Consider the following 16,772-nt stretch of genomic DNA (forward strand, 5'->3'; position numbering starts at 1 on the left):
TTTGTTCAGACAAATGGTCGCCGTTGTTAATTCTACTATAAAGAACGCTAGTGCAGTCATCTTTATTAATTTCACCAAAAAAATAAAATATATCCACATGCTCACCTTTGTTAATTCCGCTAATCAAAAAGAAATGAAATACACCACAGTGATAACTGTTATTATTTGTACCAATTAAAAAAACATTTAAAGTACACGTTAGATATGCTCATACTTCCCTGCCTTAACACTGTTTGTAAAGCGGTAAGAGGTTATTTATGGCATTTTGTGCCAATATTGCAAAGTAATAAAGGATTAAGAGCACAATGCTCATCTAGCACAACTAATAAGTAAAAGGGCCTTACAGATTCTAAAAGTACAGGCATGTCTGCCATTTATTCCCTTCTGGGAAGTGCCTCCTCCTCATTTTCATCCCAGGCACAAATCTCCAAATTCCAGTGAGACATTAACTGGCTCTTTCCACTACCTCCTATGGCAAATCCAAAAAGAATTATCCAAAAAGAATGAAAGAATTATTTCAGCATTCCATCAGGACTGGTAATATGGTGCTCGAAACAAGGTAGACAATGAAGACATTCCTACCACTGATGCTGAACCTTTCATTTCCTCTGAGGAAGAAGAGGAGAAGGACGATTCAAGATAGGAAGAGCAGGATATGTCAGTGGCAGCCCTCCCCAGTCTATATCTAAAAAGGGGTCCCAGAGGTTTGCAGTAAAAGAGATTATTGTGAGGTTGAGTCTGGTCACATGGAATTGGTAGATGACAAGGTGTGCGATCCAACATGGGCTGAAGATATGGAACAGCAGAGCCACAGGCAAGGGTACAAGAAGAAGAGGAAGTTGTTACCAGGGGTACATGGTCTGGTAAGCATGGGAAGGTACATTACATATCCTTTAGAGGACAATGTGTGAATTTAATGGCAGAAAGCCACAAAAGGGACACCTCCATCAGTGGTACTTCAAAGAATTTTTTTAGTTTTTGACCACCTCAGACACCAGTATGGTCTTCTAGAAAGGGATAAATGAGAGGCGGATATCCCTACATTCAGTCCCTTGCAAACCCCAGTCATAATCTGTGGATTGGGGCAGTAGCCAAAGAACACGGTTGTGCTGCCTGACCCCCATAAAGCTGGGTCCTTGGGGCCTGGGTGGCCCAAAATTATTTCAGCAGAAGACAGAGAAACCAGCATAAGTCACCATAGTGGAGAATGTTTGTAAAGAATGTTTTGAATTAAGGATGCATCTACTGACGGTTGCAGCTTCCTCACCCATAGCAAAAAAGCAGGAAGCAACAGTAGTACCACCACAAATGGAGGATGTGGTCTAACAAAGAGCTTGTACATTTTTTCAGGACACAACTCACCATGCTTAGCACCCAGTGCTTTGCCATAATGATGGACAAGGAGTATGCCAGCTCCATCTTAGGTACCTTCAACCGCAAACTAAATATCCAGTTGACTAATGGGTGTCTAAGATAGAGATATCTTAAAAAGTACAGTTTGGGTGGAGGGGAGTGACTGAAATCACATCTTTCTGTCAACAGCCTGACCTTTATCAAAACGGCCTTTATCGTATGAGTTTTGTACCCCTTGGCATATTATACCAATTAGCTGCAACCTCCTGCCTAGTTTTTGTCAGTGATAGAGCATATATTTACAGAATTCAGAGCATGCAATCTAACTGGTGGTGGCACTGCTGCTGCTGTCACTGCTGGCTCTTCTACTGTAGGTCCTTTTACTACTACATATTTGTATTATGCAATGATTCTGATTTCCGAATTGCAGATGGACTATTTAACAATCCCAGTGCTCCTGGCATAGCTTTGATCTCCTCCTTCAAAACTACCAATCTTTCCTCCTCTACCTCCACCCCCAAAATGTAAATATAACCTGGATAATAACCTAAAGCTTTATTTTTTACTTTTTAATTTTTTTTGAGAACTGTCTATTTTTTTTTTTTTTTTGAAGACCCTGCAAGGCCTATTGCCTTTGCTGGAAAACCAAATGCCTGGTTTTGGGAAGGCGCTATTAATGCCTTCTACCTTCCTGATTTTGTTTTTTTTTTCAGGAAGACTCCTCCAGGGGCATTTTGCGTGACTTTCTAGGCTTATCATTACTGTCCCAGTGCGCTACCATGGACTAATAATTACAGTATATTTATCTACTGTAAACCCAAAGGTCTAACACTAATTCTTTGTTACAAAGAAAGCTTTTTGGGCTTTGCAATGACACGTCATGTACTTTAAGAAACACTTTACCCAAAATTGGGGCCAATAGGTTCAGGTTACTAAAAGAATGTTGAGTCTTTGCTTTGTTCATTTTAAATGCCAAATTGTCTACAAGCGGAACAGAATTTTGCTTACACATTGATTTAATTATTAAAATGAAATAAGACTTATCCTATTTACTGTGCAAAACAAAGTTGTGCCAATGTTTTGTATGCAAACATTGGAAGGCAGGTATACTTCTAAAAAAAACTTGTATATGGGAAGACTTGCTTCACTGAACACAGTTGCTAACTGTGTCTTACTAATGACCCTTGATTCATTTCCAGTCTCACAATATTGCATTTTGCTCACTTTCCGACCCTGTGACAATGTTTGGCCCTTCTTTGCACTTCCTTCAAAAAGATACAATAGAAATTTACATGAATAAAGAGGTTTTATGTATTTTGTTTTGTTTTGTTTTTTAATTGGTACTAGTTTGTACTTTTAATAAATCTTAATTAAAAACTAAATCATTAAAAAATGTAATACAATTTTATTATATAAAAAAATAAAAAAAAGTATTTATTTAAAATATGATATGATACATACGGATAATTCAATGATACGTTTCAGATTTCTACACAGCAATATTTTTTTTTTCTAAGTAATGTTGTACAAGCAAACTCAATTCATACCAAACTTACCCGTTTAAAAAAGCTTTGTGCTATAGCTTATTTAAAAATCATATATGTATTCACCTGTTTTTGTTAACTGTTCATCCATGGTAGCCTGTGTTACAGTCCATTGAATGCAGCTTTGATCATCTGTGTGAAAACCCATGTGTGTGCATAGAGATGGACATGCAAGTTGGCAATATTTGGGCTTTAACTCTGCTTTCCCCTGCTGGGCTTTAGTAAATTAGGACCATTATGTTGTTTCTTTTCTTCTGCACATTTACTGAACAGCTTGCTACCTTTCTGTGTTGCTCATACTGAAGTGTCTGCTATATCTCATAGCTCTCATACCTCTCTTAGGGAAATTGATATTGCTGCAAAATTACTCATTGCCATCAGCAGAATAAAAAAAATCATAATTTTGCTCATTGAGCAGCTTTGGTGACATTTTTTGTTTTTTTAAACTACACTTTTTTTACTTTATAGGGTGGCAATGATAAGGGGCATTTGTTTATATTTTATCTTTGAACGAGAAGGGGTTTGGTTGAAATAAACCCTGTAATCCGCAGAAGTGAACTCTAATAAAAAGTCTATTTCTGCTAAAGATGTCCTTCCTTTAATTTCAATTTCTGTATTAGCTCAAATGCATCTCCCCAAAATGGGAAAAATTTTAAGAAGATAACAATTTTACTGAAAAACTATGAGCTTTGCCCTACCTAAGCTTGACACCACAAACTAGGGCTTAAAAGCTCCTATTCATTATGCAGGCCTAACACCTCCCCACCTTCAAAAAAATGTTAATTTATATGTATGTTGGTCGCTAACAAAATTTAAGCTTTTATTTTACTACATTAATCAGGTAAAAGCACTAAACTCAGATACTCAGTGGACCTATACATTGCATTATATAACGCTGGAAATTTTTATAAAGTAAATATGCAATGAATAAATAAGTAGACAAAAACAATCATTAAGCAAATGTTCCAGATTTTTATTTCCCACTGAATATGAGCAAAAAAATACTTAACAACACACAACAGTGTTTTAATGAAGCAGAAGCTCTATAATCATGAGTAACACAATCTTGTTTTTAAATATTCCAAAACAAATAATTTTCAAACACTAGTTTAATTAGTCTTTCTTATTAATAATACTCCAACACAATTATTTTACATGGCTCAATGTGTACGAAGTGATGATCTCCATTATGTTGCATCAGTGGGGAAAATCAATTTCTTAACAGCATGTGATCAACAAATGAAAATGTACGGATATAAAATATCCTCAGGGCCTGCAAATATAAATGGCTATGATGGCAAAGAAAATTAATTCCTGAGTTTCTCATAATTCAAAATATGAACATTTAAGCTGCTATTACAACTGCCAATATTATGGAAAAGATATAGAGGTAGATTAGCTAAAGGAGTATATTTTACAAATATCCATGTGAACTCTTCGTTTTTAAAACCTATAAATCTGATTGGGTATTAAAGGTAACACATTTTACTGTAATAAATATGGTAAGGACATTTAGAATTATTCTTTTGGTAAAAAATGCTGGATAAACATAATATGAGAGATGACAGACAGAAAGATGGATGGATACAGTAACTATATATATATATATATATATATATTCCATTTAATATTGTCTGTGGTGTGTATTATCTAAAAGAACTAATGTTTTTTTTTACATATGATCATATGATACAGAAATGAACTGATCACCTTACGGGGTATGATTATTAGTTTTGGGAAAAAAAGAACAGTATAGAGTGAAAAGTGCTATTTCACTAAACTATCAAAGTTTGACTTGATTTGTACATTCCAAATTATGTTTACCTTGGCATTTTTACCCCAAGCTGTCAGTAACAAAATAAAGTGCAGCAATTATCCAGTGTGTGTATTTTTTTGCCATGGCCACAAGCTCCATTGCTGGTAGTGATTAGTCATGGTAGTCCTAATGTGTGGTGACTCTACAAGGGCCAGTCCTGCACCTTTCTGCACATTAAACCAGAGAGAAAATATCTTTAGGACAAAGGACAATTCGGTGTCTTCAACCATCGAGCAGTTTAGGATCTGATTAAATCCTCTCGCTAATTGCAGGAACACTCTACAATGTCAACATATCAAATTCAAAAGCCTGTATTAAAACACTGTTAATATTTAATAAGGCAGCTAACTGTTTTAAAGGAAGCTACAACCTATAGATAAGAATAATTACACATTTTATTCACCAAGAAAAAAAAAAGGTTCAGGATCGTTGGGAGAACTTTGTGATACATTTTGAAAAATAATAAAGATATCTTCTAAATATTGTAATAAAAACATACCAGCGCCTTTTAAATACACTATTACTTACCAGCCCTTTTTAAATTGTACTATCACAGACACTTTGGAATTGGTTTAAAAGCACATCATTCATTATTCAAAGCTCATCTTTGCATATTATTCCAGTTCAAGTCTGCCAGGCTCCCTGTGAAATTGTTCACGAAATTGATAACAGCAGACACACATGCAATAAAGAGATAGCCTTGGGCATCCAGAGCCCCCATTATGCAGATCAAGCTGTAATTTTCTCTAACAAAGCCTTCCCTGATCCAGAACAGAGTATAATTTTATTTTTCGGTACAATTCACTGAGTATCAAGTTGTAGACGGGACTGGAGGCTTTTACAATGGTGCCTTCGGGGCACGCCAGGAGTTGTGTGTCCTCCACCCTCCCACCCATCCTGTGTCCCTTCTGTGTCTCCACTGTATATCCAGAGCTGGGATGCTTCTTACTAAAAGCTGGCAACACCAGCTTGCTGGTATCTTGTAAATCCAATTATCTCCACTCTATAGAAACTCAAACTAATGACCAGTCAGCTTAGACACGCAAGTGCAAGTGGAAAAAATCAAATTAGGGCTTTTTGAGCCTCCCAGGCTGCTCTCAGAGCTCCGTGGAATAATAGACCCATAATTTCACATGGACTTTGTCATAGGATAACCTGAAAGTGAGCAGCCCCGAACACATCTATCACTCCTTCAGATTGTTTCCATAAAGGAAACATTATTCTAGCTTTTCGTCAAGTTAAACTGACTGTCTATTTATATAAGCCATCCAGGCTCCTTTGTTCCAACGTTCTAAAACCTACATTAGCACCACTTATGTCCTCATTGTTGGCATGGTTGTGTAGTTCTCAGTCTGGGCTTTGTGAAGATAATCACACATTACTTTACTACCAACACACATTACTTTTTATCAGCATTTTCGGTTCTATTTACCTTGTTTATGAGGTCAGAAATATAAATATATCTAAAATAATAAATGCATGAATGTGTTACTTTTCTTATCTCCCCACTGAGGACAGTTCTTGTAATCTTGGCTACATTGGCCAACCTGAGACCCCTAATCGTTCCCAACGCATCCAATTTAATTGAAGTTATTTTCCCTAAACCTGAAAACTATTTCATGTCGGAGTCGGCAATAAAAAAAACACTTTAGAGGCGTGATCTGGATTCTTTAGTTCATTGTAAATATGACCCATCTCTACTTACCAGCATGGGTGCATCAGAAGTTTTATTATAGGGTTAATTGTTTGGTTTTTCCTCTGTCCTCTTCTCTCATACGTAGAAAGTAATATCTGATCAGTAATATTGCAAGGATTGGAGGTAAGTTACATTGTAACACGCCCTTCACATCTTTCCTCTTACTGACAACTACTTTAGATGATGCAAACGACCGACTCCTTCTAACAATGATAATCCATCCTTTATCTTTGCTTCATAATTGAGCTTTTAGCGTCCAGGCTAATTGCTTTTAAAATATTAAATTTTTTAGCGAAGCTACTTTAAGAAATTTATCTGATGATTAAATGTGACAAGAGTCTTCAAAGGAAGGAAATGCATTTACGAACGTGATTATATATTCTGTCCAAATGCAGATATCACATCACTGTACAAGGATAAGTTTACTTATGTGGGACCGACTAACCTACAAATATTAGAGTAGTCTTATTTCCTATAGTAATCCAATAAAACCAACAGTGCTTTCCTCTTCCAAATAAGGTGGTTATATTTATTAAGTAAATTCAGCTTACTTCTTCTGTTAAACGGGGGATAAGGTGCCTTATATATGTGATTTGCTGTTTTCCAATATCCGAATATAAGGGTTGTGTTTTATTTTGCATATATATATATATATATATATATATATCATTCCTATAAGCATACTATATTACTACACTAATACTGTACTATACTATATATATATATATATATATATATATATACACATAAGGGTTATGTTTTATTTTGCATATATAAATATATATATATTATAGCATTTATTTATCATTCCTATATTCATGTTATATTACTATACTAATACTGTACTATACTATACTATTTATTTCTATTGCCGTGTGTTTTAATGCATATGAAAAAGGCATCTGTAGTTATATGGCTTCTACAATGTCATAACCCCTCTTTTGTTGACCATAACTGTCAAGTGTATTAAATGTTCTTTCTCAAGGTATTTAATTTGATTATTTGTCAAGTTTATAACCGTTTCAATGCCAGTGTTCTTCCCTTAGTATTCCTAGAGTTTGGGTACATTGTGTCCAGGCTCCTATCTTTCCCCTTTTTCCTCCAGGCTAGTTAGCTACTGGTAGTACATATTGGGTGACACTGAACTGGCCCTTCTCTACCTGATATATGTAAATATATACAACAAATGACATATAAAGCCGATTAACAGTATTTACCCGTTTATCACAGAATATATCAATTAAAGTTGCTTTTCTTTTGTCTCTTGGATTAGTAGTGAATGAGCCAAATTAAAGTTGACCTTCCATTTAGGCAAAAATCTCAAACTTATTAGGAAGTTACAAGGTGTAATTTCTTTTCCCTTTTGAGACGTGAATACAATAGAAAGGGAAGATGTTTAGCAGAAATATTGTTGGGCTTTGTGGCTACCAATATATCAGCCCATGTTACTGAGTACAGCTGGGTGGTTGTGCCTGTCTATCGGGAGCACGATTGATAAAACCTGCCTCATCTCAGCGTTTTAATTTGATAGTTTTATTGAGTGTTCCGTGTTGTAGATCACATCAGACGCTGAAATCAGGAGACTTCAATTAGACTTGTCCGGTCTGCTTCCATCCTCCTTGTTATTGCTGCAATATATGTACAAAATGCTACCCAAGGAGCTGCAACGTGTTAGGAACTACAAGTCCCAGCAGGTCCTGGAGCATGGGTGCTTGCTTTCTGGACTAGATAATAATAAATGGAGGTATAATAAGATTGCTGATTGCCACCATCATTTATTTTGGACAAGATACAAGATAAACAAATGTGTGGCATCTGTATGCAAACAGATAAACATTTTATTTTCATGCAGTTTTTGGTAAATTAGGCCCACGATGACAAGCTTTCATGTATAACGTGTATTTAGCACTGCACTCTGAAATCATAATAATATATTAACTACAGGAAACACTGGTAGAACTCTCCTTATTGCTTCTGTCAAGTATGATGTATGGCTCACATTTGCACCTGCATAAGGCTGCCTTACCACCATTGCGCACACCAGCCAGCAAACACATGAAGGAAACATGGCTAATAAATAATTTGATTGGAATGACTGCAATATTACCATGCATCAATTACACCAATTCTTCTTCATTGTTATTAGCAATTGGTTCATTTAAACTGAAAGAGGTTGTGGCACTTGCTTTTATTTTCTTTACACACATTATTATTCTCAGTACACACAAGCAAAACTCATATATTGTGTGTTTATTAAACATACATCATACATTGCATTTTTAGCATACTCTGCGTACATATACCAATGTGAATAATTTGGAAGCACTAAGAAATTTACTTGTTTTCATGAAAGCATTGTTACTTTCTATCAATATGTCATTTCATTGATTTCAAATTATAGCCAGGATATTACTAATGGTACAAATGGCTATTATTGCTTGAAGTTACTCCCTTCTTCAGCAGCCATTTCTCCAGCATCCTAATGGTAAACTCTGAGCTCATACTTAAGTAATAAATACTTACTTAAATATGTTTAAATTATATTTGGTTGTCACTGAAGCCTGGTTATTGTACTAGCACAGCTGAAACAAGGTTCAATGGTGAAATAAATAAACTGTTTTTTTTTCTTGGGTTGCAAGGTGCTGGCATTCCTAAAGATAATTTGTTTTTTTTTAAATTACCAAAATGAAACAGATTTCACAAGAAATTTGTCAGTATATCGACGTTTTGTGATCTGAAGTTTATTTCATGTGTCACATTGCCATAAAACTTAGGATTTTAGTTACAAAGGTTTCAACTATTGTCAAGAGAAAAGAAGAAACACTAGATCTAGCCAGGATAGTAAAAATGTGAAAAGCATAACCACTCGAGTTTATTACATCAGACTCTCCAGCCCTTCAGGCCATTCATGCTTCCTTAAAACGTATAGAATCCCTAGCAATGAATTTTGCTTTTTCCCTTTTTTTTGTCCTTTTAAATAAGTGTAAACAATACCTCAGGAAGATGTCAAATATACTGTAAATTTCGTATTTCCTGTATGAGCTGACAAAACAGAGCCCCAACTTCAGTGAAATCTAAAGTAGTGTTGTCAGCCCTGTGTAATTCACTCCACCCCACCTCAATGTCATAACGATGAGGGGATAAAGGTGTATTGTAATCCAAATCAAAGGAACCAGCACTGATCAGCCATAGATAAAGTACAGTGAGTTTTATTTGTAACTTTTGGAACAGAAAGTGTATTATTGTTACAGCAATCATCAGGAATTATTTTTCAAAAGCCTGCTAAGGCGCATAAATAGTATATATATGTATATAAATATATATATATATATATATATATATATATATATATATATAACCATGTTAAAATGAAGAAAAGAAGATAATAAAGAAAGTTGCTGGAGAAAAATAGATATCATTGTTTAATAATTCCCTAAAAATTTGGGGTGTCTGGATTACGTAGAAGAACCTACTTTATGTGGATTTAGAACACATTAGATGATGATAGGGTTCAATGCATTCTGTCAAGAATTAAGTAAGAAATGCAACGGTATGGGGCTATTCTGGTGTTGGTAAGGATGGCGATTTATACAGTACCAGGGATAATGGATAGAAAGGTTACCGATCTATCCTTCAACACCAATCCATCCCCTTGCGATCAGAGCTTGACTGGTGCAAATTCATCATTTAACAGGTCAATGGTCTAAGCTATACAACACCCATTCAATGAAGAATCAGTATATAAAGTGCTGTCTCAGACTGGGCAGAAAAAGTAGTCCTAATCCTATCCACTACTTCATTAGTTTAGCGTCAAATGCTCTAAAAACCATCACACAGAAGACAGAAGTCCAGCTTGAGATTTCTCCTAAATATATTTACAAACTGATAGCTAAAATGCCCAACAAATATGCCATTGCTGCAAATAATTATTATAAGTAAAGTTTTTTTTTATAAAACTTTTTTATGTTATATACATATGTCTTGTTTCAATGTATTTATTATCATTTATATATATTCTACAGTAAAGTAATTTTGATGAATAAAAGTATCATTTGCTATAAAAATTATAATCAAACCTGGGTGGCTCCACACTTTCCTTTTCTAGATTCTTGTATCCATTCTTATGAAAAAAAACTTTCCAGTTACATTATTCAGCAATATCAAGTGCCGATCAAACACTATTACAGGTTATTAAATAAAGCTGGTATCCTCCTTTAATTAACTTGAAACTAAAAGTGAAGGACAAACTACCTTAATGGCTTGACTATTTTAATGTTTATTTAATACAACAAATCGGGGCTGTTTAAATATTCTGTTTTGGATTGCCAGCTAAGCACATGGCTATAAGAAGAGTCTTACTGATTTCCTTCTATTTCAAACCCTGATAATAAAATACAATCATAATCTCGAGGGATGGGATTGCCCCATAGTTATGTATTGTTATATAATAATGAGTGACATTACTCTTCAATAGCATTATGTTATCAGCAACACTTCCATGGTACATTGATAGGAAAGACACCTACTACAGCCAAATACAATCAGTACATGACAATAAGTGTCTGATCAGTAATATAATAATGACCTGGTCTTATTACTCATCATGATACAATACAGGAAAAAGGGAATTGTCAAAATTAAAGCTTGCTTAGGAAATACCTAGACTTCATATTTTTTTTTTTCTTTTTTTTTTTTCTAACGTGTATCTAAATCCTGAACAAAACAACTGTGATATGTTGATAATAATTCTGCTGTAAATATGGCATGATGATTAGAATACTTGTGTGAGATGAGTTTATTCCAGCTCTGGCATTGCTGTTTGACATGGTGCGGTTTATCGCACGGTACGCGCACGGTGTAAATGACCTGGCTGCATAATGCTTCCAATTTATTTCTCGGTTGAGGTAAATGATTGGCCATTGTATTTTAAACATGCTATCGCAATATCCAGCACCTATTATCCCAGCTAATAAATTTGACCTATTGTTCGTTTGTTAAAATGATGTCACCTTCGAACAGTCCCTAAGCTGCTGTTTCAATGAATTGCCAGCCGATGAAATCGAGGAGCCAATCGCGAAGCAGAGGCTTGGATCTCTCCACCAATCCCCGTGGCAGGAAATACATTCGATGCTGAAACTCGAGGTATGGTTCAAAAGGATGACACAGAGCCTGTCGGGCTTGACCAAGCTTGGCAAAGTTTCAGTCTACATACACCAGGACGTATATGGAACTGCTGTAGAGGAGGACGGGAATTGTTGTCACGGAATACACAAGGCTTTGGCCAAATTTTCTATTGACGGAGGATGGATCAGCCCACAAATACACAGACCCAACATCAACATGAACCCATCAGCTTTGGGATTGACCAGATTCTGAACAATTCTGACCAGGAAAACTCTTCCCAAGTTGCTCCCAGAGGCTCAGACAACAACAATTACCTGAGCAGTCCGGTCAGCCGCTCCAGTGCCCCCTATTCCTCGCTCCCTGCCTCTTTCCCTGGCATCGGGGCAGCGTTTGACGACTCGGGATCTTACAGTGTAAATCTAAGTTTAGCTCCAGCTGGAGTGATCAGGGTGCCAGCTCATCGACCTATCCCTGGTGCGGTCCCACCTCCCATTTCCAGTGCCATCCCAGCCATGCCAGCTGTGCCCGGCCTTGGCAGCCTTAACTTCCCCTGGATGGAGAGCAGCAGAAGATTTGTTAAAGAAAGATTTTCTGGTAAGGACAATGACTACCACACCAACTGATTGTATGATAGATGGATAGATAGATAATAGATAGATAGACAGATAGATAGATAACTGATAGATAGATAAATAGGTAGATAGACAATAGATAGGTAGATAGACAATAGATAGGTAGATAGACAATAGATAGATAGATAGATAGATAGATAGATAGATAGATAGATAGATAGATAGATAGATAGATAGATACTGATGGGCGATTCCTTAACATTTAATATTCTTGGAAAAGTTCTATTGTTCCCTTGTTCATTGACAAACTGATTAAATGTACCTAAAATGACTAAAGAACATTTTTTTAGAGAAAATTGATATAAAATATTGATTTTCCTATGAATTCCCATTTAGTTCATTTTAAATATTCCTGGGGAACGTTCCATTGTTCCTCATTGATTATAACTGAGTGCTTAGCTATATATATATATATATATATATATATATATATAAATAAATTATATATAGATATATATATATATATATATTTATATTTATATATAGCATTTTCGGGTCCGTTGCTTCATTGGCTATTGACACACCGACAATTGACTCTACCCTAGGCCTGAGGCAAATACCCATAGTTCATCTTGAATATTGTGAGGAAAGTTTCTTTTTTACTCACTCTGATTTTATGTACCTAGACCGATATTAGGAAAAATTGCTCACTTTATATATTTGCAAATGAAATATGGAGGTTTTAGTTTTATAAAAATTACTCTTAGTTAATCTTGAATTATTTAGAGAAAAGTGCTGTGTTACATTGATTTAGGAAAATAACTTGTGCTGTATATTTTCCTACAATTCATGTCTGTAAGTGTGAGTTACAGATCAGATAATGCTACAACACATACTACATGAAAACATTGAAAGTCACTAATTGTATGTACTAAGCAGATGGCCTGTGTTTTTTAGCCTCCGGGCATAATGAACTTAAGTGCAAGTAGCCCGAAAAGGGCAACAAAAACAGCCGTCATGTGATAGCATCAATGAGAAGGGAGTGTAATATAATACAAGTCACCCTCCCTCTGCAAGGATTTGTCTGTTTATATATATATGATTTTTTCATTGACATATAGTGACAATTTGCTGAACTTTGTGTCCCCTGTATTAGCAGCTGCAGCCCTGACTCCATTCACAGTGACCCGCAGGATTGGACATCCGTACCAGAACCGAACGCCTCCCAAGCGTAAAAAACCGCGCACCTCATTCTCCAGAGTGCAGATTTGTGAGTTGGAGAAGCGGTTTCACCGCCAGAAATACCTGGCTTCAGCCGAGAGAGCCGCCCTGGCCAAATCCCTAAAAATGACCGATGCCCAAGTAAAGACATGGTTCCAAAACAGAAGGACAAAATGGAGGTTAGTGTTCATGGATGACCAGGAGGTGTATGCTTTAAACCCATCTAAAAGATACCTGTGTGTTTTACAATAACAGATTATTATTAGTAATTATTTCTAATACTTTCTTGAAAAGAAGATTTCTTTCTGCAACATATTCATGACACAAAGTAACAAAGCATTAATGTAATATAACACAATGTTGTATTATATTTATCTATTTACTTTGTATTATGGTGTGATGATTATAGAGTGAATTTATTTCCATATTCCATGGAGAATATTTACGGGTTCTCTTTCCAAATGTATACAGGTAGTGGGAAAACACAATGGGAACCCCATAACAGCTAGAAGTAATAACTTATCAGTTGAAGGTGTCCTGAATTTTATGGACACATCCTTCAGGCATACATCTATAGGGTGCCCCTCATTGCTTTTACAATACTGTCATTCTGTTATATGGCTACCAAATCGTCTGTGCTACTTGTTTAATAAACTTGTATTTCATTATTATAAAAATGACACCATATCAAGATTTATTTCAGACTATTTGTATTTTGTCACACCTTCATTGGTTATGGAAGTCAATATCATACTATTGGTGTCCTATGTTCATTTATTAAGTCTGAATTTATTCATACAGCAACTACTAAAACATACATTTTACTAATGCTAGATGTCGGGCTAATTTTACACAAATTCTGGAATGTACAATAATACTAATGATATTATTATTAATAATAACAATAATAATAATAATAATAATAATACCATCATTACATAACAAACAATATTAAAATAACCACCCTTTCTCTGAATGATTTATAACAAATAAAACTAATTCACAAGGATAATTATCTTTGTTTACACAACGGTGACAGTTATTTTCATATTAGCCCAATGAGATTCGATAAATTACGGTCACTTGGCTAAAAATAAAGATCCTTATATTATAGTAAAGGTGTATTGAGATTTATTACATTTGCTGACAATAATGCTTAACTCATCCTACCTTTTATATTTATATATATTTATTATTGCATTTCCTATTAACTAAACCAATTCCGTGTTTTTGATGAGTATATAAAGATTATAACTCCGATCTGATATTACAGATTTATTTGTATATTTGATGATAAGAAGTTTATATTTGTTTGTTACATATAGTTCAGTTATGAGTTTGTCTACAATAAAATCTAATAATCCGTATTTAATCTAATACTCATATCACTGAGTTTTGCGCTATTTAAAATCCGTTTTAAAACGTGTTTCTGGAAAGTTTTTAAATATTCTTAAGACATGTATATACAATATGGATAAAGAAATTGTTTTATAAGACGACATGTATATATAATATCGGTAATGAAATTGTTTTATAAGAAGACATGTATATATAATATAGATAATGAAATTGTTTTATAAGAAGACATGTATATATAATATAGATAATGAAATTGTTTTATAAGAAGACATGTATATATAATATAGATAATGAAATTGTTTTATAAGAAGACATGTATATATAATATAGATAATGAAATTGTTTTATAAGACGACATGTATATACAACATATATATAATGAAACTGTTTTATAGGGAGACGTATATACAATTAGATAATTGTTTTATAAGGAGACATGGAGAATTCAGGGAAAATGACAGCAGTGGAGATTTTGGACAATACCAACAAAATATCATTAAAACAATAAATTATTTGACCCAGAAATATATGAGATAATATATTATAACAGCTAACAACGAATAAATATCATATGATGGATATTTATAATATGATGTAAATAATCATTTTACTAAGAAATGTAAGTGGCAGAAAATAGTGTGCATGTGATTTTAGGGCTGTGTGTGGCGCAGAGCTGACAATCTATGTCTATACATGTAGAGAATGTGAAATAATAACATGTAACATGAGCTTTCAATTCTAATGGTGCTGATGATGAAGACGGCCATTTGGAAATATTCCTGTGATCAATTTCAGAGGACGTTTAGCGTGCCAATTGATAGGCACGTAGACTTTTATTTCTTGTTGATTTGAAATTGAATTTGTTTCCTTCTAGGAGACAGACAGCAGAAGAGAGGGAAGCAGAGAGACAACAGGCTAACAGACTAATGCTTCAGCTGCAGCACGATGCTTTCCAGAAATCACTGAGCGACTCCATCCAGCCAGATCCGCTGTGTTTGCACAACTCTTCTTTATTTGCACTTCAGAATCTGCAGCCCTGGGAGGAAGAAGCCAGTAAGATTCCTCCTGTTACCTCCCTAGTGTGAGGGAAACGTTTATTACAAACGTTTATTAAGAAAAAACAAAAAACTATATTGTTACATAACGGCTAACTAACGTGTCTGCAAGGCATAGAAGGTTCTCCGCTGGGTTGTCCGGGCAGGGATTGTGCTGCACTGCTTGGGCAGGCTGGAGCCTGTACCAGAGGAAGGACTGGCAATGGAAGGCAGCACAGGACTATTGCATTCTTGTGGATGGCCAACATAGGGATCGGTGACATTTTAAGTTATTCTTGTCTTCAGCATCATTTTATTTTTATTTATCCAATAATTTTAATTTATCAGTATATGCCGATGCAATTACAAACACACCATTAGCATACATACATACATACATATATATATATATATATATATATATATATATATATATATACACAACTACAAATGACACACATTTTAAGATATTTGTTAAAAATACTGTTTACAGACATCTTCCTTATCAAACAAATATCCAAATATTGATTTGCTAAAGGTGCTGAGAACCCTGAAAATTCAGTTTAATTATGCAAAAATCAAATTCCTGTTTATGAATGAAAGAGAATGAAATGCTTTTCACATCATTGGATAATTCAAGTAAATAGGCTCACAGTTTATTGAGAGAAGATTGTGAACTCCTTGAGTTAATCAGCCCTACTGTATCTAGATTCTATTATGACTGCAGTTTTTTTGTGTGCGGATAAAACGTGGCCAATAACTTTTGGGTTTCAATTCTGATATTTTGAGTTATTCCTTACAGGAAAACAAATCTAGGCTCAGTTTAATGCAGTTGAGTTGATAATGCCTCTATGGGTACCCTGTGCTCACTATGCTTCACCAGTGCTTATTTGCTTGTGCACCCTAATCACTGGCATGGCAGGATTTCTGGGATGTCCCTTCTATGGGTGATTAATTGCATCGATAAAAAGTATTTATTCTGAATAATTTTTAAAACCAGGGCATTTATTAGAAATATAGAAATATAAAGGAGACATATGTACAATATAATTT

At 34.8% G+C, this 16,772-nt stretch overlaps 1 protein-coding gene across 1 annotated transcript; it reads left to right on the forward strand.

Moving 5' to 3' along the window:
* The first annotated feature begins 11,712 nt into the window (after positions 1–11,712).
* TLX3 (T cell leukemia homeobox 3) lies at positions 11,713–16,071 on the forward strand. Its single transcript, XM_072398681.1, has 3 exons — positions 11,713–12,127; positions 13,262–13,505; positions 15,560–16,071. The coding sequence occupies exons 1-3, from the start codon at positions 11,713–11,715 to the stop codon at positions 15,768–15,770; spliced, it is 870 nt and encodes a 289-aa protein (XP_072254782.1). The 3' UTR covers positions 15,771–16,071.
* Positions 16,072–16,772: the final 701 nt, after the last annotated feature.

Source organism: Pyxicephalus adspersus, chromosome 2 (genome assembly GCF_032062135.1).
Source record: "Pyxicephalus adspersus chromosome 2, UCB_Pads_2.0, whole genome shotgun sequence".
Lineage (NCBI taxonomy): Eukaryota > Metazoa > Chordata > Amphibia > Anura > Pyxicephalidae > Pyxicephalus > Pyxicephalus adspersus.